This window comes from Somniosus microcephalus, chromosome 21 (genome assembly GCF_052327205.1).
Source record: "Somniosus microcephalus isolate GS21.2 chromosome 21, FLI_Smic_1.0, whole genome shotgun sequence".
NCBI classification, from domain to species: Eukaryota; Metazoa; Chordata; class Chondrichthyes; order Squaliformes; family Somniosidae; genus Somniosus; species Somniosus microcephalus.
In genome coordinates this window covers 16,613,177-16,641,162 of record NC_141007.1, presented here as the reverse complement: position 1 = coordinate 16,641,162, position 27,986 = coordinate 16,613,177, and the positions used below count along the sequence as shown (strand labels likewise).

Sequence of the window (27,986 nt, the reverse complement as noted above, 5' to 3'; positions counted from 1 at the left end):
CCTGACCCACTCTGCTTATTTTTATCCAAAACTCTACTCTGCTCTAGAGCCTTGACATTTCTCTTGCTGCTTTTAAATTTACTCTTTCCTGAATCCTCCCACCCCCTCCCACCCACTTCATTAATTTAAAGCCCTGTCTACTCTTTAGATGCTAAGCTTAAAACAAAGATGGAGCTCTCCATATGTGGTGAATCTATTTGGGGTAACCCATTGACCTCCAGCCAGCCAAGCTACGGCCTGCAAGATCCTGAGCCACGGTGGAACCTATCTGTTTTATCTACTGCCGAGACAAGGGCTGGAGTCTTCCAAAATCTGACAGGAGTTAACAGATGGGCAGAGGCTCACGTCGAGAAAGATGAAGTGTGGCGACAGCGGCCAATGAGCGCTCTGAGATGTTGGGACGAGTCAGGAGGAGGCGGGAGGAGGAGGAATGTCGGGCCCAGGAAGAGCGGCTAGCTGCTTGTGCTGACAAAACTGAAGACACTCGATCAAAAACGTGGAGTGATGGAGAACTCTGTTAAATTTGACATACGGAAAGGAGAGCAAGGCCTCTGTACCGCTCTACCTCTGTCTGCACAGCAGAAGCCCTACACTGAGGACAAGCAGAATTCACCAAAATGGAAACATGAGCTGTCTGTGGAACTCCCTGTCGAGGACAAGGTGAAAAAAGAAGTTGCCGCAGCCAATGCTGAAAGTGAGGACGAGAGCAGCTTGCAGGGAAGTGAGCCTGCACAGCCCATCCAGAACTACAGCAAGTTCCACATGTCTCTGCCACCCAGGTTCCAACGACAACAGCAGGAGCAGCTGTTAAAGATGCAGCAACAACAGCAGCAGGGATCTGTAATGCTACCATCGGTTGCAACTCCTCATTCCGCTTCACAGAGACACGTTTATCCCAGCCCAGTCGGCCCACCCCCTCCACACATGCTTGCCTATAACCCTCGTTGGATGATGATGCCTTTGTACATGGATCCTCGACTGACCCCAGGCAGGCCACCAATTGACTTCTTCCCATCAGGGGTTCATCTCTCTGGAATGATGAAGCCTGTGATGTGCCCAGATCGCTCAGACAGTGTCAGCTCGGGGTCTGAGCAGCACCACCGCTCTCCTATTCTGTTACAGGAGAGAAGAACTCCACCCACAGAACCACAATTCAGCTGGGGTCAAGAGGTCTATCCACCTGCTCCGAACAGGGCTTTCATGTTAACCTCTCAGAGATCGCAAGAGGATAGCACTGCAGGAATGCGAGGACTGAAAGACTTCCCACTCCACCTGTGAGGGCTGATCCCATTTCCCAGCAGACCGTGAAGATACAGAGAGATCCATTCGAGGAGCAGATTGATGACTGTAGGGTTGTGCCAGCAGACAAACTGCTAAATATGGTTCGTTTGGAACCACAGACCAAACGCCTGATGTGGCTCCCAATGCGTCAGCAGTGCTGGGGCGGGATGTTCTCTTCCAGCATCAGACAAATCTTCATTTACTTCATAAAGAGCTCTTCACATCTGAAAGTGAGCAGGCGGGGCTGAATGGGTCCCTTTTGAGGGACAGCGCCGTGACCCCGAAGCCAGCTGAAAATGTTGAGGAGCTAGTGTCTCACACCTGGGATTACGTGCACCAGAAAGAGCCCCCAAGCCCTACGGTTAACGAGCACGAAGACACTAGAGAGGAGACGGGTTTTAGGGCAGAAATATGGCAGACTGATAATCTGCCAAAGAGGGAGTCCAAACCTGCACCCCAGTGAGAGCCGCTGAAAGGAAGTCACGCTGATCGCCGTGAGACCGTAGGAAAAATAACAGGAAGAAGATCTGGACGAATTAAGTGCTTAAAGAGCTCAAGACCGAGAAGGGTGACGAGACAGAAAAAGTCAAATTGGAATCTGTTCAAGAAAACAGCCAACAGATCAAGATTGAGTGCAAGGTGCTGAAAACCAATGGAGGCACGGCTGCATCATCACAAACTTCCATTTCATCCTTGAACGTTAGACACAAAGAAATGGCTGCCCTACCAGAGCCTCCAGATAAATTGGACTGGGAATTGAGAAACCACAAAGGGTTGTGAATCTTTGGAATTCTCTGCCCCAGAGGGCTGTAAATGCTGAGTCTTTGAGTATATTCAACGCTGACATAGACAGACTTTTAGACTCTAGGGGAATCAAGGAATATGGGGATCAGGCGGGAAGGTGGAGTGAGGTCGATGATCAGCCATGATCTTATTGAATGGCGGAGCAGGCTCGAGGGGCCGTATGGCCTACTCCTGCTCTTATTTCTTATGTTCTTAAAGGAGAATAAAGCATGGGAGGCAAGACCCGTGAATAAAGATAGCATTGATTTCCCCCACCGCAGAGAAGAAGCTGGATTGAAGATGGTGATCTTAACAACCTCCATTTCCCCTCTAGCTCTTTTGCCAATGATGTTAAATCTATGACCTCTGGTTACTGGCTCACTTTCAAAAAGAAACAGTTTCTTCCTATTTGCTCTATCAAAACCCTTTATTATTTTGAACACCTCTATTAGGTCTCCCTTAAATTTCTCTGCTCTAAGGAAAACATTCACAGCTTCTCCAATCTATCACATAACTGAAGTCCCTCGTCCCTGGTATCATCCTGGTAAACCTCCTCTGTACTCTCCAGGGCCTTGACATCCTTCCTAAAGTGTGGTGCCCAGAATTGGACACAATTCTCCAGCTGGGGCCTAACCAGTGATTTGCAAAAATTTAGCATGACTTCCTTGTTTATGTATTCAATGCCCCTATTTACAAAGCCAAGTATCCCATGCGCTTTCTTAACTGCCTTATCAACTTGCCCTGCCACCTTCAAGGATTTGTGAATATGCCCCCCCCCCCAGGTCCCTCTGCTCTTGCACCCCCCTCAAGAGAATGCCATTTAGATTATACCACCTCGCCATGTTGTTCCTCCCAAAGTGCATCATGTTACACTTATCTGCATTAAATTGCATCTGCCATGTGTCTGTCCATTTCACCAGTCTGTCCTCCTGAAGTCTGCTATTATCCTGCTCACTATTTACTAGATTGCCAAGTTTTGTATCATCTGCAAAATTGGAAATTCTACTCCCTATACCCAAGTCCAGGTCATTTATATGTAACAAGAAAAGCAATGGTCCTAATACCAACCCCTGGGGGACCCCACTGCATACTTCTCTCCAGTCAGAAAAACATCCAATCACTACTCTCTGCCTCCTATCCATTAGCCAATTACAAACCCAAGTCACCACCGTCCCTTTAATCCCATGTGCTTCTATTTTCCGAATAAGTCTGTAATGTGGTACTTTATCAAATGCCATTTAAAATCCATATGCACAACATCTACTGCACTACCTTCATCAACCCACTCTGTGCTCCTCCAATTCTGGCCTCTTGTGCACTCCCCCAATTTTCATTGTCTCACCTGACATGAACCTTGTCATTCATGTGGAAATGACTTATGAAATAATACTGGGTGGCCTGCTGGTGGCGCTGTCCAGGGAGAGTATAAATACTCGGGCATGGGCCCAGCTTGCTCAGGACATTCTTTAACAGGAACTAGTGAAGGACACAACTAGATCTCCATGTTGAAAAATAGTTAATTAAAGCCTTGTTTAATACTCAGACCAAGTGCCTAGTAGTTTTCTTACGTCACCTCTCTAAACCTCTCTGGCTCTCCATCTCTTTAAGATGCTCCTTAAAACTGACCTCGCCTGTCCTAATATCTCCTTATATGTGGCTCGGTGTCAAATTATGTCTGATTACGCTCCTGTGAAGCGCCCTGGGACGTCTCACTGTGTTAAAGGTGCGATATAAATGTGAGTTGTTGTTGTTCTGATGGAACCAGGTGTCCGAGCTACTGATTGCCTTGCGAGGATGCTCAATCACATCACGTTGCCGCTGGATGGTTTTTTGGTGAAATGACGTTGTTGAGGAACGATATTTCGCCCATAAACCAGCTCCCCGTACTTTAGCTACTGAATCCAAACCCTGGTCTCAGCAGTGGGGTGACAGATCCGTGAAAACCCGGGTCTGCAACTCCGCTGCCGGGAGCAGGAAGCCACGTTTAACAGCGTAAAGTCGGGGCGGGGGGGGGGGTTGTTTCACGGATGTCAATATTTTTTTCCAATTTCATGGGATGTGGGCTTTGTGGGCATGGCCAACACTCATTGACCATCCCTAGTCGCCATGACAACTGAGTGGCATGCTTGGCTACATCCGTGGGAAGTTAACAGTAACCGCATTGGTGCGGGACTGGAGTCACATGGAGCCAGGTAAGAATGGCGGGTTGGTTTCCTGAAAGAACATCAGTGATCCATTCTGTAGAAGGGTTTCGACCTGAAACATTGACTCTGTTTCTCTCTCCACGGATGTTGCCTGGCCTGCTGAGTTTTTCCAGCGTTTTCTGTTGTTTTATCAGTGAACCAGTTGTTTTTTTTTGACAATCCAATAACCTCATGGTCACATTTTACTGATACCAGCTTTTTATTTCCAGATTTTTATGTTATTACTTTTAACTGAATTTAAATTTTCAAAATGCCTTGGTGGGATTTGAACCGACGTACTCTGGATTTGTTCATCCACTGTGGGACTGGGGCTGAGAGAGAGGGCTCAGCTATCCAGAACCATGAGACAGAGGGAAAAGCTCCTCATCTCACCTGTCCAGAAAGGGTCTGCCCATCACACCATCCAACAGGTTCTGAACGGCACTGGGGGGGGCTGACTTTACAAAATCGTACTCCTGGTGGAGAGCCTTGCCCATCAGGAGCGGGAATTAGAATTGTGGGCACAGTCCCCATGATTTACATCCATTTATGGAAGAAAATCACAGGGAGTTGTGCCTGTGACACCCCCACCCCAAATACCCACAGCTCAAATACCCCCACCCCAAATACCCACAGCCCAAATACCCCCCACCCCAAATACCCCCCACCCCAAATACCCCCACCCCAAAATACCCCACACCCCAAATACTCCCCACCCCAAATACTCCCCCACCTCAAATACCCCTCACCCCAAATACCCCCACCCAAATACCCCCATCCCACAATGCACCACACACACTATCACCTAAAGCCAGCTGTTCCAGCTCCCCCCATCGACAGCAGTGAATAGACTCCTGGTGAAAACAGGAGGCTCATTCTCCACCCTGTTAATAATTCACTCTGGGAGGTCTGTATTGTGCAGCCTGGAGGGCTTGTTGAATAATTACCTTCCAACAGCGTCTGGTGACTGTTAATATATGTCATGTTTAATTTAAAACTTTGCTGAATAAATTAATCACATAAAAATAACTAAAATAGACCACACGATGATCCCTAATGAACAGAGTTACTGGCAGCAAATATAGAATAAAAGAAAATATGTTGCAAAGGATACTGGAAACATCATACCAGCATTCGGGAGTGACCTGAAGTCTGAGGACAGTGCCGCTGGGGAGTGGGAACAGGCCGGGGCTGGGGAGTGGGAACAGGCCGGGGCTGGGGAGTGGGACCTGGAGAGTGGGGGTGGGGTATTTGAGGTGGTGCAGAGCATGGTGGGGCATTTGGGTGGCGAGATTAGGAAGAGTCAGCAAAGAGGTGAGTGAAAAGGAGGGTTTTAAAGGAAGAGAGAGAGGTAGAGATGGGGAGAGGTATAGTGAAGGAATTCCAGAGTGAGGGGCCTAGACAGCTGAAGGCACGGCCACCAATAGTGCGGCAAAGGAAGGGGAGGAATGCACAAGAGACCAGAATCAGTGGAATGCAGCATTAAACCAGACAGGCCAGTATGTTGGAATTAGGCTTTGTCTCAGCCTAGCCAATAGAGTGCCAAAGATGAGCCAATCACTGCCTTAGAGGCTGTGGCTTCCAGTAAAATGTCTGCCCCACCCCAGTGACCAGAGAAGGAAGAGCTCGTTCAGAACTTACAGTCCAGGGCATACACAGGAAAAGTGATGTGTGACAACTCCCCCCTCCACAGCTCTAGACTCCATATGAACCCATCCACCCACTGTGAGTCAGGCATGAGACTGAGACAATCCAATCTGTAGCTTCAGGGCCCGTGGAGTGGGACAACAGCAAGGAGTCCTTTGTTCCACCAATTCTGGCCACTTTTATTTTATTTATTCATTCACAGGGTGTGGGCATCGCTGGCAAGGTCAGCATTTATTGCCCATCCCTTGTTGCCCTTCAGGAGGCAGCGGTGAGCCGCCTTCTTGAACCGCTGCAGTCTGTGTGGTGAAGGTACTCAGGCCAGTCGACCCGGCAGAGTCCTCCTCACTAACATCTGGGGAATTGTGCCAAAATTGGGAGAGCTGTCCCACAGACGAGTCAAGCAACAGCCTGACATAGTCATACTCACAGAATCATACCTTTCAGCCAATGTCCCAAACTCCTCCATCACCATCCCTGGGTATGTCCTGTCCCACCGGCAGGACAGACCCACCAGGGGTGGCGGCACAGTGGTATATGGTCAGGGGGGAGTGGCCCTGGGAGCCCTCAACATTGACTCCGGACCCCATGAAGTCTCATGGCATCAGGTTAAACATGAGCAAGGAAACCTCCTGCTGATTACCACATACTGCCCTCTCTCAGCTGATGAATCAGTACTCCTCCACACCATTTGGAAGAAGCACTTAGGGCAGTAAGGGCACAGAATGTACTCTGGGTGGGGGGGTGACTTCAATCTCCATCACCACTACTGACCGAGCTGGCCGAGACATGAAGGACATAACTGCCAGTCTGGGCCTGCGACAGGTGATGAGTGAACCAACACGAGGGAAAAACCCACTTGACCTCATCCTCACCAATCTACCTGTCGCAGATGCATCTGTCCATGACAGTATTGGTAGCAGTGATCACCGTACAGTCCTTGTGGAGATGAAGTCCTGTCTTCACACCGAGGACACCCTCCATCATGTTGTGTGGCACTACCACCGTGCTAAATGGGATAGATTCAGAACAGATCTAGCAGCTCAAAACTGGGCATCCATGGGGCGCTGTGGGACATCAGCAGCAGAATTATATACCACCACAATCTGCAGCTTCATGGCCTGACATATCCCTCACGCTACCTTTACCATCAAGCCAAGGGACCGACCCTGGTTCAATGAGGAGTGTAGAAGAGCATGCCAGGAGCAGCCAATGGATCAGGTCAAAGCTCAGCAGTCCTGCCACATCCAGTTGTGAATGATGGTGGACCATTAAACATCCGATGGGAGGAGGAGGCTCCATGAATATCTCCATCCTCAATGATGGCGGAGCCCAGCACACGAGCGCAAAAGACAAGGCTGATGCGTTTGCAACCATCTTCAGTCAGAAATGCCTTGTGGATGATCCATCTCGGCCTCCTCCTGAGGTCCCCACCATCACAGAAGCCAGTCTTCAGCCAATTTGATTCACTCCACGTGATATCAAGAAACGGCTGAGCGCACTGGATACAGCAAAGGCTGTGGGCCCCGACAACATCCCAGCTGTCATGTTGAAGACTTGTGCTCCAGAACTAGCCGCGCCTCTAGCCAAACTGTTCCAGTACAGTTACAACATTAGCATCTACCCGACAATGTGGAAAACTGCCCAGGTATGTGCCGTCCACAAAAAGCAGGACAAATCCAATCCAACCAACTACCGCCCCATCAGTCTACTCTCAATCATCAGCAAAGTGATGGAAGGTGTCATTGACGGTGCTATCAAGCAGGACTTGATGGGCACCCCATCCATCCCCTTAAACATTCACTCCCTGCACCACTGTCGCAATGTGGCTGCAATGTGTACCATCTACAAGATGCTCAGTTTGGGTTCCACCAAGACCACTTGGCTCCAGATCTCATTACAACCTTGATCCAAACATGGTCAAAAGAGCTGAATTGCAGAGGTGAGGTGAGAGTGACTGTCTTTGACATCAGGGCAGCATTTGATCGAGTGTGGCAGAATTTTGCATGTTTCAATGAAATCACCTCTCATTCTTCTAAACTCTAGAGAATATAGGCCTAGTCTACTCAATTTCTCCTCATAGCACAATCCCCCCATATCAGAAACCAGTCTGGTGAACCTTTGTTGCACTCTCTCTATGGCAAGTATATCCTTCCTTACGTAAGGAGACCAAAACTGTACACAATACTCCAGGTGTGGTCTCACCAGGGCCCTATATAATTGCAGTAAGATGTCTTTACTCTTATACTCAAATCCTCTTGTAATAAAGGCCAACATACCATTTGCTTTCCTAATTGCTTCCTGTACCTGCATGTTAACGTTCAGTGATTTGTGTACAAGGACACCCAGGTCCCTCTGAACACCAACATTTCCCAATCTCTCACCATTTAACAAATACTCTGCTTTTCTATTTTGCCGACCAAAGTGGATAACTTCTCATTTCTCCACATTATATTCCATTTGCCATGTTCTTGCCCACTCACTTAGCCTGTCTATATCCCCTTGAAGCCTCTTTGCATCCTCCTCACAACTTACATTCCCACCTAGCTTTGTATCATCAGCAAACTTGGATATATTACATTTGGTCCCCTCATCCAAATCATTGATGTAGATTGTGAATAGCTGAGGCTCAAGCACTGATCCTTGTGGTACCCCATTAGTTACAGCCTGCCAACCCGAAAATGACCCGTTTATTCCTACTCTCTGTTTTCTGTCCATTAACCAATCCTCAATCCATGCTAGTATATTACCCCCAATCCCATGAGCCCTAATTTTGTTTAATAACCTCTTGTGTGGCACCTTATCGAATGCCTTCTGAAAATCCAAACACACCACATCCACTGGTTCCCTCTTATCTATTCTGCTAGTTACAACTTCAAAAAACTCTAACAGATTCATCAAACCCGATTTCCCTTTCATAAATCCGTGTTGATCCTGCCCAATCCTATTATTATTTTCTAAGTGCCCTGTTACCACGTCCTTAATAATAGATTCTAGCATTTTCCCTACTACTGATGTCAGGCTAACTGGTCTGTAGTTCCCCGTTTTCTCTCATAGTGGGGTTACATTTGCTACCTTCCAATCTGCAGGAATTGTTCTAGAATCTATGGAATTTTGGAAAATGACAACCAATGCATCCACTATCTCTAGATCCAACTCTTTTAAAACCCTCAGATGCAGGCCATCAGGTCCAGGGGATTTATCGGCTTTCAGTCCCATTAATTTCTCCAGTACTACTTTGTTACTAATACTAATTTCTTTCAGTTCCTCATTCTCGCGAGACCCTTGGTTCTCCACTATTTCCAGGAAGTTTTTGTGTCTTCTTCCGTGAAGACAGACTGAAAGGGCGCGATCTTGCCAGCCCTGGGGAGGTGGGTTTGGAGGTGGGACTGCTGGGAAAATGGCATAATCTGTGGGCAGGTACCCGCCCCGCCCCCAACCCCCCTCCGTGCCATCTTCCCAGGAGGCGGGTAGCCGACCCGCATCGGGTCCCGTCTCCCATCTCCTGGAGGTGGGAAGGGGATTACAGTCACTTAACTGCCTGTTAACGACCTTTTAACAGGCAGTTAAGAGGATTATCCCCATTTTTCCAGCAGAGGTGCGGGCTTCCCGACGTCGGGAAACCCCGCCAGGGTCAGCAAGGCGAGCAGTGGGTTTGCGGGGTGCAAAAGTGCGCTGTGGAGGGGCTTACAATGTTGCCAAAAAGAGTAGTAAGCCTGAGGATTGAGAGGATTTTAGAATTCAGCAAAGGAGGACCAAGAAATTGATAAAAAAGGGAAAATAGAATATGAGAGTAAACTAGCGAGAGACATAAAAACAGACAATAAAAACTTCTATAGGTATGTAAAAAGAAAAAGATTAGTGAAAGTAAATGTGGGTCCTTTACAGGCTGAGACTAATACTATCTTTAACTTCTCTTGTGTGGAGAGGTAAGTATGTGAGGTGAGTGGAAAGTGATAGAGAATGTTTACTAACCTTTGTTTCTTCCTGCAGGCTTCAACAGTTGGGGATGCGGAGAGTCTCGCATCTCACCGGCAGAGATGACAGATGGCCGCTGCATTCGCCGATGCAACATCCATCTAATTTCTGCTCACAAAACAGGTTTGATGAGTCTTGAGTACAAGGACTCGTCAAACAACAGAGAATGCCAGTGTTTGACAGCTTCACAGAGCTGTCAAATGATGACAATTCATCTGTCAAAAATTTTTGACAGATGAAACATCATAGGCTGACGTTCTCTGTAACCGGCTTCCCCTTAATTGGCCTGCTAAGCCCACTGGGCGGGCTTAACAAGGTTAATCAAGGGAAAATAGCGTGGGTTGGCCAAAGTCGATGGAGGCGGGACTAAAACCCAACAAGCAGCAGACCCGCCTCCAACGCACCCACATTGACAAAATCCAGCCCAAAGTATTTGTTTAATTTCTCTGCCATTTCCTTATTCCCCATTATAATTTCTCCTGTCTCAGCCTGTAAGGGACCCACATTTACTTTCGTTAATCTTTTCCTTTTTACATACCTATAGAAGCTTTTACAGCCTGTTTTTATGTCTCTCGCTAGTTTACTCTCATATTCTATTTTCCCTTTCTTTATCAATTTCTTGGTCCTCCTTTGCTGAATTCTAAAATCCTCCCAATCCTCAGACTTACTAGTATTTTTGGCAACAAACCTCTTCCGTTGTTCTAATGCTATCTTTAACTTCTCGTTAGCCACGGTTGGACAACTTTTCCTGTGGGGTTTTTGTGTCTTAAAGGAATGTATGTTTGTTGTAAATTATGTATTAATTCTTTAAATGCTAGCCATTGCTTGTCTACCATCACACCTTTTAATGTAGTTTCCCAATCTACCTTTGTCGGGTAGATGCCAGTGTGGTAGCTGTACTGGAGCAGCTTGGCTAGAGGCGTGGCTAGTTCTGGAGCACAAGTCTTCAGCACAACAGGCGGGCTGTTGTCGGGGCCCACAGCCTTTGCTGTATCCAGTGCGCTCAGCCGTTTCTTGATATCCCATGGAGTTAATCGAATTGGCTGAAGACTGACATCTGTGATGGCGGGGAACTCGGGAAGAGGCCGAGATGGATCATCTACTCAGCACTTCTGGCTGAAAATGGTTGCAAATGCTTCAGCCTTGTCTTTTGCACTCATGTGTTGGGCTCTGCCATCAATGGGGATGGGGATATTCATGGAGCCTCCTCCGCCTGTGAGTTGTTTAATTATCCAGCGCCATTCACAACAGGATGTGGCAGGACTGCAGAGCTTTGACCTGATCCGTTGATTGTGGGATTGCTTAGCCCTGTCTATAGCATGCTGCTTCCGCTGTTTAGCATGTATGTAGTCCTGTGCTGCAGCTTCCCCAGGTTGGTACCTCATTTTTAGGTACGCCTGGTGCTGCTCCTGGCATGCTCTTCTACACTCCTTATTGAACCAGGGTTGCTCGCCTGTCTTGATTTTAATGCGAGAGTGAGGGATATGCTGGGCCATGAGGTTACAGATTGTTGTGGGATACAATTCTGCTGCTGCTGATGGCCCACAGCACCTCATGGATGCCCAGTTTTGAGCTGCCAGGTCTGTTCTGAATCTATCCCATTTAGCACGGTGATAGTGCCACACAACACGATGGAGGGTGTCCTCGGTGTGAAGAGGGGATTTTGTCTCCACAAGGGCTGTGCAGTGGTCATTCCTACCAATACTGTCATGTTCATCCCGACTCCCTTTGCCCCACCATTGGTGGCCATGCCTTCAGCCATCTCTGCCCTAAGCTCTGGAATTCTCTCCCTGAATCTCTCAGCCTCCCTCTTCTTCAAGACCTTACTTAAGACCCACCACTTTGACCAAGCTTTCGATCAGCTCTCCACCTTTGGCCCGATGTCGATCTTTGTCTGAATTCGCTCCTGTGAAACGCCATGGGACATTTTTCTATATTAAAAGGCGCTCTATAAATGCAAGTTGTTGTTGTTGAGCCAGACAAATATGAGAGAAGGTGAGGTAAATCAGGAAGTAATGACTGCGTTACGCCAAGCTTGGATTTTAACAGACTGAGTGAGCTCAGGCGTTCCACAGTGTTGAGGTCCTGGCAAAGAATAAGGGCCACAGGAAACAGTAATACCCAATGGGTGTGTCCCAAACCCTTCACGTGCCGCCCTTCACTTCCCAACACACAGCTGGCTCTACATCCGAGCAGGAGCATCCCCACCAGTTCCCGGTCCCAGGAAGAGGCCCAGGCTGGGTCCAGGCAGCCACCTGCAGACTAAGTTGGCTCTGTGTCTTCTCTGGAGCTCACTCCGAGCAGTGGTCTGGCACTGATCCCAGCCCAGCACGTTACCGTGCCATCCCCAAGACAGGAAACACCTGCACATTACCCAGAGGCTGCAAGATGTAGGAACATTCAGTCCATCGACCCTGTTCTGCCATTTATTTAGATCATGGCTGATCTGTACCTTAACCCCATTTTTCCGCCTTTGCTCCATATCCCTCAATACCCTTATTTAACAATTATTTATGTGTTCTAGGCTACATCTTACAGGTATAGGTGTTCTAGGCTACATCTTACACGCTCCCCCAAGTGTGCTGGCCAATATTTACCTCTCAACCAACACCATCAAAACAGATCATCGAGTCATTTATCTCATTGCTGTTTGTGGGACATAGGCAGGAGGAGGCCATTCAGCCCCTCGGGCCTGCTCTGCCCTTCAATGAGATCATGGCTGATCAACTCCATTTACCCGCCTTTTCTCCATATCCCTTGATACACTTAGCCAACAAAAATCTATCAATCTCAGTCTTGAAGTTTCCAATTGACCCCCAGCGTCCACAGCCTTTGGGGGAGGGAGTTCCAGAGTCCCACTACCCTTTGTGTGAAAAAGAGCTTCCTGATTTTGCTCCTGAACAGCCTGGCACTAATTTTATTATCACCTTATTCTGGACTCCCCCAGCAGAGAAAATAGTTTCTCTGCATCTTCCCCAGCGAATCTCTTTATCATATCAACCAATCGCCCTTTGCATACAAGTTCCCCACCAGACAGGATGCGACATGTCCTGTTTATGCATTAGATTAGGTTGCTCGTGCTGGTCTGTTCCCTCACACTGACAAAGCACCCGACTGCATATTCACACAAGTCAGAGTGCTAGATGCAAGGGTCATTCCTGAAATTCTCCAGACATACTTGATGTATATTAATGATTTGGACGTGGGTGTACAGGGCACAATTTCAAAATTTGCAGATGACACAAAACTTGAAAGTATAATGAACAGTGAGTAGGAGAGTGATAGACTTCAAGAGGACATAGACAGGCTGGTGGAATGGGCGGACACGTGGCAGATGAAATTTAATGCAGAAAAGTGCAAAGTGATACATTTTGGTAGGAAGAATGAGGAGAGGCAATATAAACTAAAGGGTACAATTCTAAAGGGGGTGCACGAACAGGGAGACCTAGGGGTATATGTGCACAAATCGTTGAAGGTGGCAGGGCAGGTTGAGAAAGCGGTTAAAAAAGCTTACAGGATCCTGGGCTTCATGAATAGAGGCATAGAGCACAAAAGCAAGGAAGTTATGATGAACCTTTATAAAACACTGGTTCGGCCTCAACTGGAGTATTGTGTCCAATTCTGGGCACCGCACTTTAGGATGGATGTGAAGGCCTTAGAGAGGGTGCAGAAAAGATTTACGAGAATGATTCCAGGGATGAGGGACTTCAGTTACGTGGATAGACTGGAGAAGCTGGGGTTGTTCTTCTTGGAGCAGAGAAGATTGAGAGGAGATTTGATAGAGGTGTTCAAAATCGTGAGAGGTCTGGAGAGAGTAGATAGAGAGAAACTGTTCCCATTGGCGGAAGGGTCGAGAACCAGAGGACAGATTTAAGGTGATTGGCAGAAGAATCAAAGGCTTCATGAAGAAAAACTGAGTGGCTAGGATCTGGAATGCACTGCCTGAAAGGGTGGGGGAGGCAGATTCAATCACAGCTTTCAAAAGGGAATAGGATAAGTACCTGAAGGGTAGAATTTGCAGGGCTACGGGGAAAGGGCGGGGGAGTGGGACTAGCTGAAGTGCTCGTGCAGAGAGCTGGCATGGGCTCGACAGGCCGGACGGGCCGAATGGCCTCCCTCTGTGCTGTAACCATTCTATGATTCTATGATACATGCTAGTCCTTGGAACAGAAACATCCCCGTGACAAGCAGATTCTTTTTAATCGATCATTCCTGGCTAAACCAACAAGGTAGAATGGACAGAGTGACCTGGCAATTGAGTGAAGGTTCACGTTAAGCTGGTGATGGCCTCACCAGGTGCCCATTAACTGGCATGCAACAGCCATGCTCAAATCAGATTAGTTACTTTTCTGCTCATCCAGGCAAAGGGAGTAAGAGCACTTCCTCAATTTCAGTCTTCCTGTTACAACATCAAGCATTCCCAGGTCAGGAACTGTACCTGCCCTGGGAGTGTTTGATGGGACAGTGTAGAGGGAGCTTTACTCTGTATCTAACCCATGCTGTACCTGCCCTGGGAGTGTTTGATGGGGCAGTGTAGATGGAGCTTTACTCTGTATCTAACCCATGTTGTACCTGCCCTGGGAGTGTTTGATGGGGCAGTGTAGAGGGAGCTTTACTCTGTATCTAACCTGTGCTGTACCTGCCCTGGGAGTGTTTGATGGGGCAGTGTAGAGGGAGCTTTACTCTGTATCTAACCCGTGCTGTACCTGCCCTGGGAGTGTTTGATGGGGCAGTGTAGAGGGAGCTTTACTCTGTATCTAACCCATGCTGTACCTGCCCTGGGTGTGTTTAATGGGACAGTGTAGAGGGAGCTTTACTCTGTATCTAACCCGTGCTGTACCTGCCCTGGGAGTGTTTGATGGGGCAGTGTAGAGGGACCTTTACTCTGTATCTAACTCGTGCTGTACCTGCCCTGGGAGTGTTTGATGGGGCAGTGTAGAGGGAGCTTTACTCTGTATCTAACCCATGCTATACCTGCCCTGGGTGTGTTTAATGGGACAGTGTAGAGGGGGCTTTACTCTGTATCTAACCCGTGCTGTACCTGCCCTGGGAGTGTTTGATGGGACAGTGTAGAGGGAGCGTTACTCTGTATCTAACCCATGCTGTTCCTGCCCTGGGAGTGTTTGATGGGACAGTGTAGAGGGAGCTTTACTCTGTATCTAACCCATGCTGTACCTGCCCTGGGAGTGTTTGATGGGACAGTGTAGAGGGAGCTTTACTCTGTATCTAACCCATGCTGTACCTGCCCTGGGATTACTTCCTGCTGATTGGATGCTAGAGCACTGATCTTCTTCACTGTAATAACTTCAAATCCCAGAGGGGCGAGGCTGTGCCGACAATACCCCAGCTCCGTTACTACCTGAAGGAGCCCAAACTGACACGGTTTGTCCGAGATGTAGGTGCCCCTTTTTTTAATGCCACTTTAGCCCTGTTCACTGGCAGGGGGGTCGGTAACCAGAGGACACAGAGTTAAGGTAATTACTAAAAGAACCAGAGGGGCGATGGGGAGAATGGTTTTGTTCGCAGCGAGTTGTTGTGATCTGGAACGCTCTGCCTGAACGGGCGGTGGGAGCAGATTCAGTAGAAACTTTGAAAAGGGAATTGGATAAATACTTGAAATGGAAACATTTGGATCTGGGGAAAGAACCGGGGAGTGGGACTAATTGGATTGCTCTTTCAAAGAGCTGGCACAGGCACGATGGGCCGAACGGCCTCCTGTGCTGTATGATTGTTTGATTCCACTCCTGAAGGGGCTGCTCCTTACAGGGGTACCACTGTGCGAGTGTCGGCACCCCTGCGGTACCGAGCATGGGCCAATTATTCAAGCACCACCGCCTCACCTGACCCTGGCCTCACCCGACCCCAGCGTCTGCCCGTTACCCTGCCCCGACCCCAGCGTCTGCCCGATACCCTGCCCCGACCCCAGCGTCTGCCCGTTACCCTGCCCCGACCCCAGCGTCTGCCCGTTACCCTGCCCCGACCCCAGCGTCTGCCCGTTACCCTGCCCCGACCCCAGCGTCTGCCCGTTACCCTGCCCCGACCCCAGCGTCTGCCCGTTACCCTGCCCCGACCCCAGCGTCTGCCCGTTACCCTGCCCCGACCCCAGCGTCTGCCCGTTACCCTGCCCCGACCCCAGCGTCTGCCCGTTACCCTGCCCCGACCCCAGCGTCTGCCCGTTACCCTGCCCCGACCCCAGCGTCTGCCCGATACCCTGCCCCGACCCCAGCGTCTGCCCGATACCCTGCCCCGACCCCAGCGTCTGCCCGTTACCCTGCCCCGACCCCAGCGTCTGCCCGTTACCCTGCCCCGACCCCAGCGTCTGCCCGTTACCCTGCCCCGACCCCAGCGTCTGCCCGTTACCCTGCCCCGACCCCAACGTCTGCCCGATACCCTGCCCCGACCCCAGCGTCTGCCCGTTACCCTGCCCCGACCCCAGCGTCTGCCCGTTACCCTGCCCCGACCCCAGCGTCTGCCCGTTACCCTGCCCCGACCCCAGCGTCTGCCCGTTACCCTGCCCCGACCCCAGCGTCTGCCCGTTACCCTGCCCCGACCCCAGCGTCTGCCCGTTACCCTGCCCCGACCCCAGCGTCTGCCCGTTACCCTGCCCCGACCCCAGCGTCTGCCCGATACCCTGCCCCGACCCCAGCGTCTGCCCGTTACCCTGCCCCGACCCCAGCGTCTGCCCGTTACCCTGCCCCGACCCCAGCGTCTGCCCGATACCCTGCCCCGACCCCAGCATCTGCCCGTTACCCTGCCCCGACCCCAACGTCTGCCCGTTACCCTGCCCCGACCCCAGCGTCTGCCCGTTACCCTGCCCCGACCCCAGCGTCTGCCCGTTACCCTACCCCGACCCCAGCGTCTGCCCGTTACCCTGCCCCGACCCCAGCGTCTGCCCGATACCCTGCCCCGACCCCAGCGTCTGCCCGTTACCCTGCCCCGACCCCAGCATCTGCCCGTTACCCTGCCCCGACCCCAGCGTCTGCCCGTTACCCTGCCCCGACCCCAGCGTCTGCCCGTTACCCTGCCCCGACCCCAGCGTCTGCCCGATACCCTGCCCCGACCCCAGCGTCTGCCCGTTACCCTGCCCCGACCCCAGCGTCTGCCCGTTACCCTGCCCCGACCCCAGCGTCTGCCCGTTACCCTGCCCCGACCCCAGCGTCTGCCCGATACCCTGCCCCGACCCCAGCGTCTGCCCGTTACCCTGCCCCGACCCCAGCATCTGCCCGATACCCTGCCCCGACCCCAGCGTCTGCCCGATACCCTGCCCCGACCCCAGCGTCTGCCCGATACCCTGCCCCGACCCCAGCGTCTGCCCGTTACCCTGCCCCGACCCCAGCATCTGCCCGTTACCCTGCCCCGACCCCAGCGTCTGCCCGATACCCTGCCCCGACCCCAGCGTCTGCCCGATACCCTGCCCCGACCCCAGCGTCTGCCCGTTACCCTGCCCCGACCCCAGCGTCTGCCCGTTACCCTGCCCCGACCCCAGCATCTGCCCGTTACCCTGCCCCGACCCCAGCGTCTGCCCGTTACCCTGCCCCGACCCCAGCGTCTGCCCGTTACCCTGCCCCGACCCCCCTCTGGAGCCCTGGGGCACTGAGGTCCGCTGTACTCAGGCTGGGAATCGCACCCCGGGGTGCATGGCCTCAGCGTAACAGCAGTCGAGGAGGAGAGTGAGAATAGAATCGTATCTGAATTAGCACCAACTCCCAGCCCACAGCACCCACACACGGTCCAAAGTCTCCTGTAACTGAAGTTGCAGGGGCTGTGGGGAAAAGAGGGGGGGGGGCGTGGGGGGACTGTGACTAATTGGAGAGTTCTTGCAGAGAGCCAGCACTGGCAGGACGGGCCGAATGGCCTCCTTCTGCACTGCAAAATTCTAAGTTCGAAAGAAAAATCTTAAGACAAAAAATACAATTGTTCCGCATTTTTTACACCCAGCTCGTTAAAAAAAAAATCCCGTGTCTCTTTTTCAACATCAGATCTGGAGACACTTGGTTGATTTGCCCGGAGCTGTTGATTTCCATTCTCATCCCCTCCTGTCTGACTCTCGCTGCCTTCCCTCCCTCCCCTGTTTTGATAATCTAACAAACACTCAAAGTCCATGACTTAGGAGCTGAATAATTGTTTGCTAAACATTCGCTGGAACTGGCGATGGTGAAGCGCAGAATTTGCCGGATCTCTTGCTGTTGGTTTACAGTATCTATATATAGATAGATAGATTCATCTATAAAGTGAGATTTAAGAGGGAATAAAGAGGTACACACCTTGTAAGTCAAGTCGTGGATCTCACTGCCGGATCTGTGGAGGGGAGATTTCGCGGCTCCGTTGGACAGCTCGGTTCTGTGCTGGGAACTCTTTTTGCGAGGCATGGCAGGCGCGGACAGAGGAATTCAAAAATAAAATAAAAACAGGAGAGGAGAGAGAACCAACAGGGCGGCAGAAAGCCGGAGCAGAGCCGGCCCCGGGGGGCTCAGCAGCCGCTCACTGTGAGCCGGGAGAGTGTGAGCTGAGGTCCAGCTGGGGAGAGGTCCATTGCCCAGAGCCGGCTCCAGGAATCTCCACACAACACTGACAGTCACAGCGCTCCCTTCCTTCTCTCCCTCATCTACAGGTGATCATCTCAAACACAGGGAGGGGCTGGGAGATGTGTCATCACACGCCAGGCATTTTTACTTTCAGTTTAACTCTCACACGGGCAGCCAGCTCCAATGTGGGGCTGGAACCAACTCTCCTCCCCAGCTGGTCTCCTTCCTCACGACGGGGCTAATTCCCCAAGGATTACAGTTCCACTGGCTCTGACAGCCCCCCTCCCTATAATCCCCTCCTCCTCCTCCCCTATACCCTCATCCCTCCTCTCCTTCCCCTTCTCCTCCTCCTCCCCTATACCCTCATCCCTCCTTTCCTTCCCCTTCTCCTCCTCCTCCCCTATACCCTCCTCCTCCTCCCCTATACCCTCATCCCTCCTCTCCTTCCCCTCCTCCCCTCTCCTTCCCCTCCTCCCCTCTCCTTCCCCTCCTCACCTCTCATTGCTCACCTCCACTATACCTTCCTCCCCTCCACTATACCTTCCTCCCCTCCACTATACCTTCCTCCCCCTCCCCCTCTCCTTCCTCCCCCTCCCCTCCACTATACTCACTCCCCCTCCTCATGCCATGGCCAAGTGACTGTTCTTCACGTGAACCCAGACGCCAAGTGTCAGCAAGTTATTCGACCGCAGGCAGCATCACATCCCAGCCCGACCCCACCAGGCGCTTTCCAGCAAGTGAGGGTGGTCTCTCCCCTTCAGCAAAAGGTGCCTCCAAACCTAGCTCATTGATCTTGCCTTCGATCACCAACACACCCACCCCCCCGAGCCCTAATCATTTCAGCCTAGTCAGTAGGTTGTGGGTTCAAGCCCCGAGCCAAGGGCTTGAGCACATAACCTCGATCGGCACTCCAGTGCAGTGCTGTGTTGTGGGAGGGACTGTCTTTTTATTTGGGTGTGAGGTTAAACTAGAAGCTCACCTGTTTAGGTGGATGTGGCACTGTTTGCGAACAGGGAGGTGTCCTCCCTCAGCCCGACGCCACTACAAATAGATGACGTGGTCATTCACCTTATTGTTGTTTGTGGGATCTTGCTGTGCCCCCTTTGCCCCTACATTACAGTCACTGCACTTCAAAATAATTCACTGTATGTGAAGCGCTTTGGGACATCCCAAAGAGGTGCGAAGGTGCTGTCTAAATGCAACTTCTCCCTTTCTTAACCCTTCTCCGCCCAATGCTTGCTGCTGTGGAATGCTTTGTGGTGTAATGTCTCAATGGCTGTGCTCCTGGGCTGTGAGTGAGAGCGGAAACTTGGGGTGAATTGTCTCCACCCACGATCAGGGCACTGAGGCCAGGTTTTGTTCCAGCTGGCTCAGCACAAATTTAAGTTGAACCCCAAACTTACCGAATGTCCCCCAAACTTACCAAATATCCCCCAAACTTACCGATTGTCTGCGCTTTCACGGCAACTGGTTTCAATTTCACCTTGGTAATTCACATGGACGTATCACAGTAGGGACACAGTCACTCCAGCATTCCCTCGGTGTGGCTCAGTGGGTTGCACTCTCGCCTCTCTGAGTCAGAAGATTATGGGTTCAGGTCCCACTCCAGAGACTTGTGCACAAAAATCTAGGCTGACACTCCACTGCGAGTACTGAGCGAGTGCTGCACTGTCGGAGGTGCTGTCTTTTGAATGAGAAGTTAAACCAGGTGGAAGTAAACGATTCCAGGGCACTATTTTGAAGAAGAGCAGCGGTGTTCTCCTGGTCAATATTTTCCCCTCAACTAACATCACGAAAACAGATGATCTGGTCATTATCACATTGCTGTTTGTGGGAGCTTGCTGTTGTAATGTCGGAAACGCGGCAACCAATTTGCGCACAGCAAGGTCCCACAAACAGCAATGTGATGATGACCAGATAACCTGTTTTTTAGTGATGTTAGTTGAGGGATAAATATTGGCCAGGACACCAGGTGAACTCCTCTGCTACTCTTTGAATAGTGCCATAGGATCTTTTACATTCACCTGAGAGGGGAGACAGGGCCTCGGTTTAACGTCTCATCCGAAAGACGGCACCTCCGGCAGTGCAGCACTCCCTCAGCACTGCACTGGAGTGTCAGCCTGGATTTTGTGCTCAAGTCTCTGGAGTGGGACTTGAACTCACGACCTTCTGACTCAGAGGTGAAGGTGCTGCCCACTGAGCCCCAGCTGATAATTATTCAAAATAGTAACAGTGAGTTACAAATGACCTCAGTGCCCTGATCGAGGTGGGAAGTGGGGTGGGTGGCTGGTGGTCAGGGAGGTGCAGGGGGTGTAAAAATCAACCTAGGGTTCCTACTCCTGATCACTACCCAGTGCCCCTAATGTAAAGTGAGATCAGATGTGGCTGTGATCTCTCCTCCTCCCCTGGTCTAAGGAAGGAGCCATCATCTTGTGGAATCGTAGTTCAGTAACTGTCAGATCCTTCAGGAGATGGGAGAAATGAGACCGAAGGGGAGGAGGAATAGAGAAAGAGAGAGCCTCAAATTAAAGAGGGATCCTAAATCAGAGTCTGAAATCTCCGAGACTCAAATCTGAAACCAATCTTTCGGCCTAAACAGGACCCCCAATCTCAGTGTTCAGTGCTTGAGACAGCCTGTTGCTTAGCAACCTACAGACTCTCACTCAGCATCTGAAAGTTAAAATGGAAACGGTATTTATAACCTTCTGGCAAGCGAGAGATTATTTAATATTTGAGTCTCTGGGAGGGAAAGAGGAGAAAATATTGTGTTTCAAAGCAGCGGTAATTTAAACAAATCTGACAGCATTCTCTACTCTCCACATAATCCGTCAGACGGCTGTACATTGTGTGAGCGAGGTTTGAATCTATAACTCTCCAGGACTTGTTGAACATGCATTATGTTGCTTGTTCTGGCATTGAGCGGAGGGCCCAGGTTCAATTTCTGGTGTGTCCCAAGTTAACAGCCTGGGGGGACTCGAGAGGCTTCAGCTGTCTTCAGCGTCCCTGGTCTGGAGAGGCCCTTGGGTCTCTGGTCAGTGATCCCTGCTGTAAAAGTCTGCGTATTCAGCCCTACAACCCTCCGAGATGTCTGCCTTCCTCCGACTCTGACCTCTTGTGCATCCCCCACTCCATTCATCCCTCCATTGGCGGCTGTGCCTTCAGCCGTCTAAGCTCTGGCATTCCCTCCCGAAACCTCACCGCCTCCACCTCTCTCTCCTGCTTTAAGATGCTGCTTAAAACCTACCTCTTTGACCAAGTTCTTGGTCACCTGCCCTAATGTCTCCTTCTTTGTTTTGGTGTCAAGTTTTGTTTGATTTCGCTCCTGTGAAGCACCTTGGGACATCTCACTACGTTAAAGGCGCTCTATAAATACAAGTTGTTGTACGAGGGGCACTGGATGAGAACAGGATCAGGAATAGCTGTGGAGCTCCCTTCAGTCAACAACACTCACACCCTAAGCTCACGTAGGAAAAATGGCCACCCGGTGAGAGGCTGGAGGTAACTGTGCCCACCAAGAGTCAGTGCCTTCAGAGGAGGAAAGGAGAAAACTAGGGGGGAAAAGACGTCAGAGCACACAACCTTAAAATTAGAGCCAGGCCACTTGGGTGATGTCAGGAAGCACTTCTTCACACAAAGGGTAGTGGAAATCTGGAACTCTCTCCCCCAAAAAGCTGTTGAGGCTGGGGGTCAATTGAAAATGTCAAAACTGAAATTGATAGAGTTTTGTTTTGTAAAGATATTAAGGGTTAGGGAACCAAGGCGGATAGATGGAGTTAAGATACAGATCAGCCGTGATCTAATTGAATGGTGGAACAGGGTCGAGCGGCTCAATGTCCTACTCCTGCTCCTATGCTCACCCAAGGATGAAGCAATATGTAATATCCTGGTGTGAGTCACACAAGTCAGCCTATCACCACAGGTAGATATATCTCCGCGTCTCCCACCACTGCGATATTCAGCCTAATTGTTTATTTTCATTATTAGGACGTGGGCGTTGCTGACAAGACCAGCATTTATTGCCCATCCCCAGTTTGATACAATGGACTGGCTCGCTGGGCCACTTCAGGGGGCAGTAAAGAGTCAACCACGTTGGTGTGGGACTGGAGTCACGTATAGGCCAGGCCGGGTAAGGACGGCAGATTTCCTTCCCCAAAGGACATCAGTGAACCAGTTGGGTTTTTAACCACAATCCAGGGTGGGATTTGAATTTATGTTCTACTGGATTATTAAATCCACGCCTCTGGATTAATATCCAGTGGCGTCACCACTACACTACCGTACCCTGCACTACCATTGCTGACAACTGTATGGAGGTGGCTGGGCTAGGGAATTGGGAGGGGGTATTGTCGACCCTGAACCGCTCTCCCAGCGACCGCCCCCTGCATTCCCTCGCTTCAAGCTGGCGGCATGCCCAGCGCCATCAGAAGCAGGAAGGGGCAGGCGGGGCGGAAGAAATTCCTTGAAGATGAGAGGCTGGAAGTTTCCCGGGAGTTGCTCTTGCTCCGCTGCTGTAACTTTGCACTTCTGGTGAAGATAAGACCCCGGAGAGCGGGAGCAACTCTGAGGAAATCGCTGGCCAGAGGGGTGCGGATCCTCAGTAATCCTCTAATCCGGAAGACCAAAGATAGCGAGGTGGGAAGACACCTCCGCAGATGATCAGAAAGCGCTTTGATCCTCTCTCTGAAGAGGGTTTACGATCCTCCGTTGTGCAGTGTAACTCACTCCTAGTTGTTGACGTAAGAAAACTACTAGGCACTTGGTCTAAGCGTTAAACAAAGCTTTAATCAACTGTTTTACAACATGGAGGTCTAGTTGTGTCCTTCACTAGTTCCTGTTAAGCATGCCCTGCGCAAGCTGGGCCCGTGCCCGAGTATTTATACTCTCCCTGGACAGCGCCGCCCGCAGGCCGCTCAGTATTATTTCATAAGTCTTTCTTTCATGAATGACTGATTCATGTCAGTTGTCTCTTATTTTGCATGCTCGATACAGTATTTACCCAGAGGGGGCATGGGCACCTGGGGACTGCAGCGGGCACAATGGCACACCTACCACAATAAGAGTAAAATGAAAGGTAAGGCGAGAAAGCCTCAGCTTCCTGGAAATAAAAATCTGGTATCAGTAAAAGTGACCGTGAAGCTGTCTGAATGTGGTTAAAAACCAATTGGTTCACTAATGTCTTTTAGGGAAGGAAACCTGCCGTAGACTAGGCCTATATTCACTAGAGTTTAGAAGAATGAGATGTGATCTCATTTGGTGAACAAAATTAGGGCACATGGAATTGGGGGTAATATAATGGCATGGATTGAGAATTGGTTAACAGACAGAAAACAAAGAGTAGGGATAAACGGGTCTTTTTCAGGATGGCAGGCTGTGACTAGTGGGGTACCGCAAGGATTGGTGCTTGGGCCCCAGCTATTCACAATCTATATCAATGATTTGGATGAGGGGACTAAATGTAACATTTCCAAATTTGCTGATGACACAAAGCTAGGTGGCGGTGTCAGTTGCAAAGAGGATGTGAAGAGGCTTCAAGGGGATCTCGACAGGCTCAGTGAGTGGGCGAGAACATGGCAGATGGATTATAATGTGGATAAATGTGAAGTTATCCACTTTGATAGAAAATACAGAAAGGCAGAGTATTTCCTAAATGGTGAAAGATTGGGGAATGCAGATGCTCAAAGGGACCTGGGTGTCCTTGTACATGAGTCACTGAAAGTGAATGTGCAGGTGCAGCAAGCCATTAGGAAGGCAAATGGTATGCTGGCCTTCATTACAAGAGGATTTGAGTACAGGAGTAAAGAAGTCTTACTCCAATTATATAGGGCCTTGGTGAGACCACACCTGGAATACTGTGTACAATTTTGGTCTCCTTACCTAAGGAAGGATATACTTGCCATAGAGGGAGTGCAATGAAGGTTCACGAGATTGATTCCTGGGATGGCGGGACTGTCGTATGAGAAGAGATTGAGTAAACTAGGCCTGTATTCTCTTGAATTCAGAAGAATGAGAGGGGATCTCATTGAAGCATACAAAATTATTACAGGGCCTGATAGGGTGGATGCTGGGAGAATGTTTCCCTTGGCTGGGGAGTCTAGAACCAGGGGCCACAGCCTCAAGATAAAGGGTAGGCCATTCAGGACTGAGATGAGGAGAAATTTCTTCACACAGAGGGTGGTGAATCTTTGGAATTCTCTACCCCAGAGGGCTGTGGAGGCTCAGTCATTGGGTATATTCAAAACAGAAGTCGATAGATTTCTGACTAGTAAGGGCATCAAGGGACATGGCGATAGGGCCGGTGAATGGAGTTGAGGCAGAAGATCAGCCATGATCCCATTGATTGGCGGAGCAAGCTCGAAGGGCCGAATGGCCTACTCCTGCTCCTATTTCTTATGTTCTTATGAAACGTATAAAATTCTTAAGGGTCTTGACAGGGTAGCTGTAGGGAGGATGTTTCCCCTGGCTGGGGAGTCTAGAACTGGAGGCATAGTCTCAGGATAAGGGGTTGGCCATTTAATTCACTCAGAGGGTGGTGAATCTTTGGAATTCTCTACCCCAGAGAGCTGTGGATACTCAGTCGTTGAGTATATTGAAGACAGAGATTGATAGATTTTTGGATATTAAGGGAATCAAGGGTTATGGGGATCGGGCGGGAGGGTGGAGTTGAGGTAGAAGATCAGCCGCGATCGCATTGAATGGCGGAGCAGGCTTGAAGGGCCTCATGGCCTACTCCTGCTCCTATTCCTTATGTTCTTATGTTCCTAAAGCATTGACCAGCTCTACATGCGATATAGGGCGTTGTTGTAGAGTTTCTGGAACAGTTTGTCTTGGGCAGTTCCTGTGAATGAACTGCTCCCTCCAACATATTCCGTGGGAGTGAGGCACAATGTAACTGACCTCTGGAACAGTTGATCTGAAAAACAAACCACTCCTTAGGTGAGTTTCACTAATGTTTGATCATTCTTTTTTTGGGGGTGAATTGTGTGCTTATCAAGGTAAGTGATATTATTGTTGGAGAACTGAACACTTTCCAATTCAGGCACTCAGAGTACATCCTGCTGGGTTCAGGCTGTTCAAACTCATTTCACGTAGGAGTCTTACACACAACATACACAGAAAATCTCCATCCCATTGTAGAATGCATGAACTTTGTGAACAGTCTAGGGTTGCCTCCCTCCATTGTGAATAGAAAGCAGCTCAACCCCACCCCAGAATGAAGATGTCCACGAACACCACTTTTTAGCTCTTGGCCAGCAGCTGTTTGAGGCTCATTTGGGACAGCCTCCCTCGCGATATATAAAAGCTTTATATCCAACAAATGTTTTGCCTGTCACACTTCTGATGTCACACTTTTCTGTATGTAAATTTAGCAACACGATTGCACTTGATTGGCTGGAACTTCATATTCATTCTGAATCACTATGAGGGAAGCAACATACCAACTGAATGTGGTAAAATTGAACAAATAGCCTTCCAATGAAAACACCGCTAGGGCATATGAAAACAACCAATCCAGAACAAGCAGCCAACAAAAGCTACCAATTAAAAAAGAGAAGGTAAACCAATGCAAGCCATGACTCAGTGGGTAACGCTCTCGCCTCTGAGTCATTGGTTGTGGGTTCTTCAGGTCAACATAAACTCGAGGAACAGCACCTCATCTTCCGATTAGGCACTTTACAGCCTTCTGGACTCAACATAGAGTTCAACAATTTCAGATCATAACCTCGGCCCCCATTACATTTTAGCTTATATTTTATCCACATCTTTGTTTTGGCCCTTTCCCCCCCCATCCTATTATGTCCGTGTATAATTGAGACACGGACAGCAGGAGTGATCATAACAAGTCTTTACTGAATGGAGACAAACGGGAAACTGAAACTACAGAAGATTGCTAGCGCCTTTTATACAGGGGTGGTCACTGCCGGTACTGCAGTCTGAGACCAGTTATTCCCTTAAAGGTACATACACAACAATTCCTCCCCTTTTAGATAAACAGTACATAACATTCATTTAACAACTAAATGATAACTAATTACAATCACAATTACGGTTGCTAGATACATTGGTTGAGGTTAAGCAATTATAAGTTCAGTCTTTGAGGAGGCTTCCTGATTCTGTCAGGATAACGCCTCTTTGGGGTATCCGGTTCTTCTGGCAAGGTTGAGTCGAAATCAATGTCGTTGTTTGGTTCATCTGCTTCCAATATCACCGATTCTGCGGTAGCTGCAATTGGTACATCGGTTTCATCGCCAGGTGTATCAGATCGTGGTGTGGAGTTGACGTTTTCCAGTGACTCTAGAATCTGGTCTGCATGGTGTCTTACAATGCTCTCCCCAATGTCCACGGTATACATGAGAGGTCCTTGTCGTGTACAAATCGTTCCTGGCTGCCATTTCTCTGTGCGGTAGTCCCGGGCCAAAACTGGTTGACCTATCTTAAAACTCCTGGTCGGCCTTTCATTCATATTCTGAAACTGCCTGTTCTCCACATCTCTTCGGACGTTTGGCTTAACCAAATCCAAGCGGCATCGTAGTCTTCGATTGAAGAACATCATGGCTGGAGTTTGGTTGGTAACCGCATGTGTCGCATTCCGGTAGGCAAACAAGAAGTTGTCCACCTTGTGTTGTAGGGGTATATCTTCATTACACATTGCCTTGATAGCCTTCTTGAATGTTTGAACAAACCTCTCGGCCAATCCATTAGTGGCTGGATGATATGGGGCAGATGTGTAATGCTTAACACCATTGTTCTTTAAGAACCTCCGGAACTCTTCAGACACAAACTGTGGTTCATTGTCAGAGCAAATCTGTTCAGGCAGCCCATTCCTGGCGAATATGGTTCGTAAGACTGTGATAGTTTTTTCTGTGGTGGTTGAGGACATTTTTATTACCTCTGGCCACTTTGAATGTGCATCCACCGCAATTAAAAACATCGAGTCCATGAAGGGACCAGCAAAATCAATGTGCACCCTTTGCCATGGAGATGAGGGCCACTCCCATGGATGTAGAGGGGCTTGTGGTGGGGCGTTTTGGACCTTCTGGCATCCTGTACAGCTCTTGGTCATCTCTTCGATTTCTCTATCGATTCCCGGCCACCACACAAACGCTCTGGCTAAGTTCTTCATTTTTACCCCTCCCAGATGACCCTCATGAAGCTCATTGAGCACTCTATCCTTCAATTTGGGTGGAATTACTACTCTGGATCCACACATCAAGGTTCCTCTGCACACTGACAGCTGTTCTCTTCTCGGCGAGAACGCTGGCAGCAGTGGTTCGCCATGTGCTGGCCATCCCTTCACCGTTAAATCATAGACCCGGGACAGTGTCGGGTCATCTCGAGTTTCCTTTTCTATGTTAGCATTCGTCACAGGGAGACATTCGACTATAGTCGAGTGGAATATCTCCATTGGATCCACTGCAAGTTCTTCTTCCACCTTCGGCAACGGTAGGCGCGACAATCCATCAGCATTTCCATGCTGTTTCGTTCCTTTGTACTCGATGTCATACTGGTGTGCCCCTAGGAAAAGGGACCACCTCTGTAGCCGTTGCGCTGTCATTATCGGTACGCCCTTCTGAGGGTTGAAAATGGTGACAAG

At 49.8% G+C, this 27,986-nt stretch overlaps 1 protein-coding gene across 2 annotated transcripts in view; it reads right to left on the bottom strand.

Annotated features, from left to right (window-relative positions):
• LOC147102617 (ras-related protein Rab-37-like) overlaps window positions 1-27,986 on the bottom strand; it is a 505,661-nt gene that overhangs the window by 177,344 nt on the left and 300,331 nt on the right. The window contains exon 1 of one of the 2 annotated variants that reach the window (XM_085963265.1): window positions 18,134-18,432. The exons of the other annotated variant lie outside the window; for it this stretch is intronic. Within the exon in view, the coding sequence (XP_085819391.1) occupies window positions 18,134-18,238 (105 nt within the window). The 5' untranslated portion in view covers window positions 18,239-18,432. Of the gene's footprint in view, window positions 1-18,133; window positions 18,433-27,986 lie in introns of those variants that run through there. 2 annotated transcript variants of the gene reach the window in all.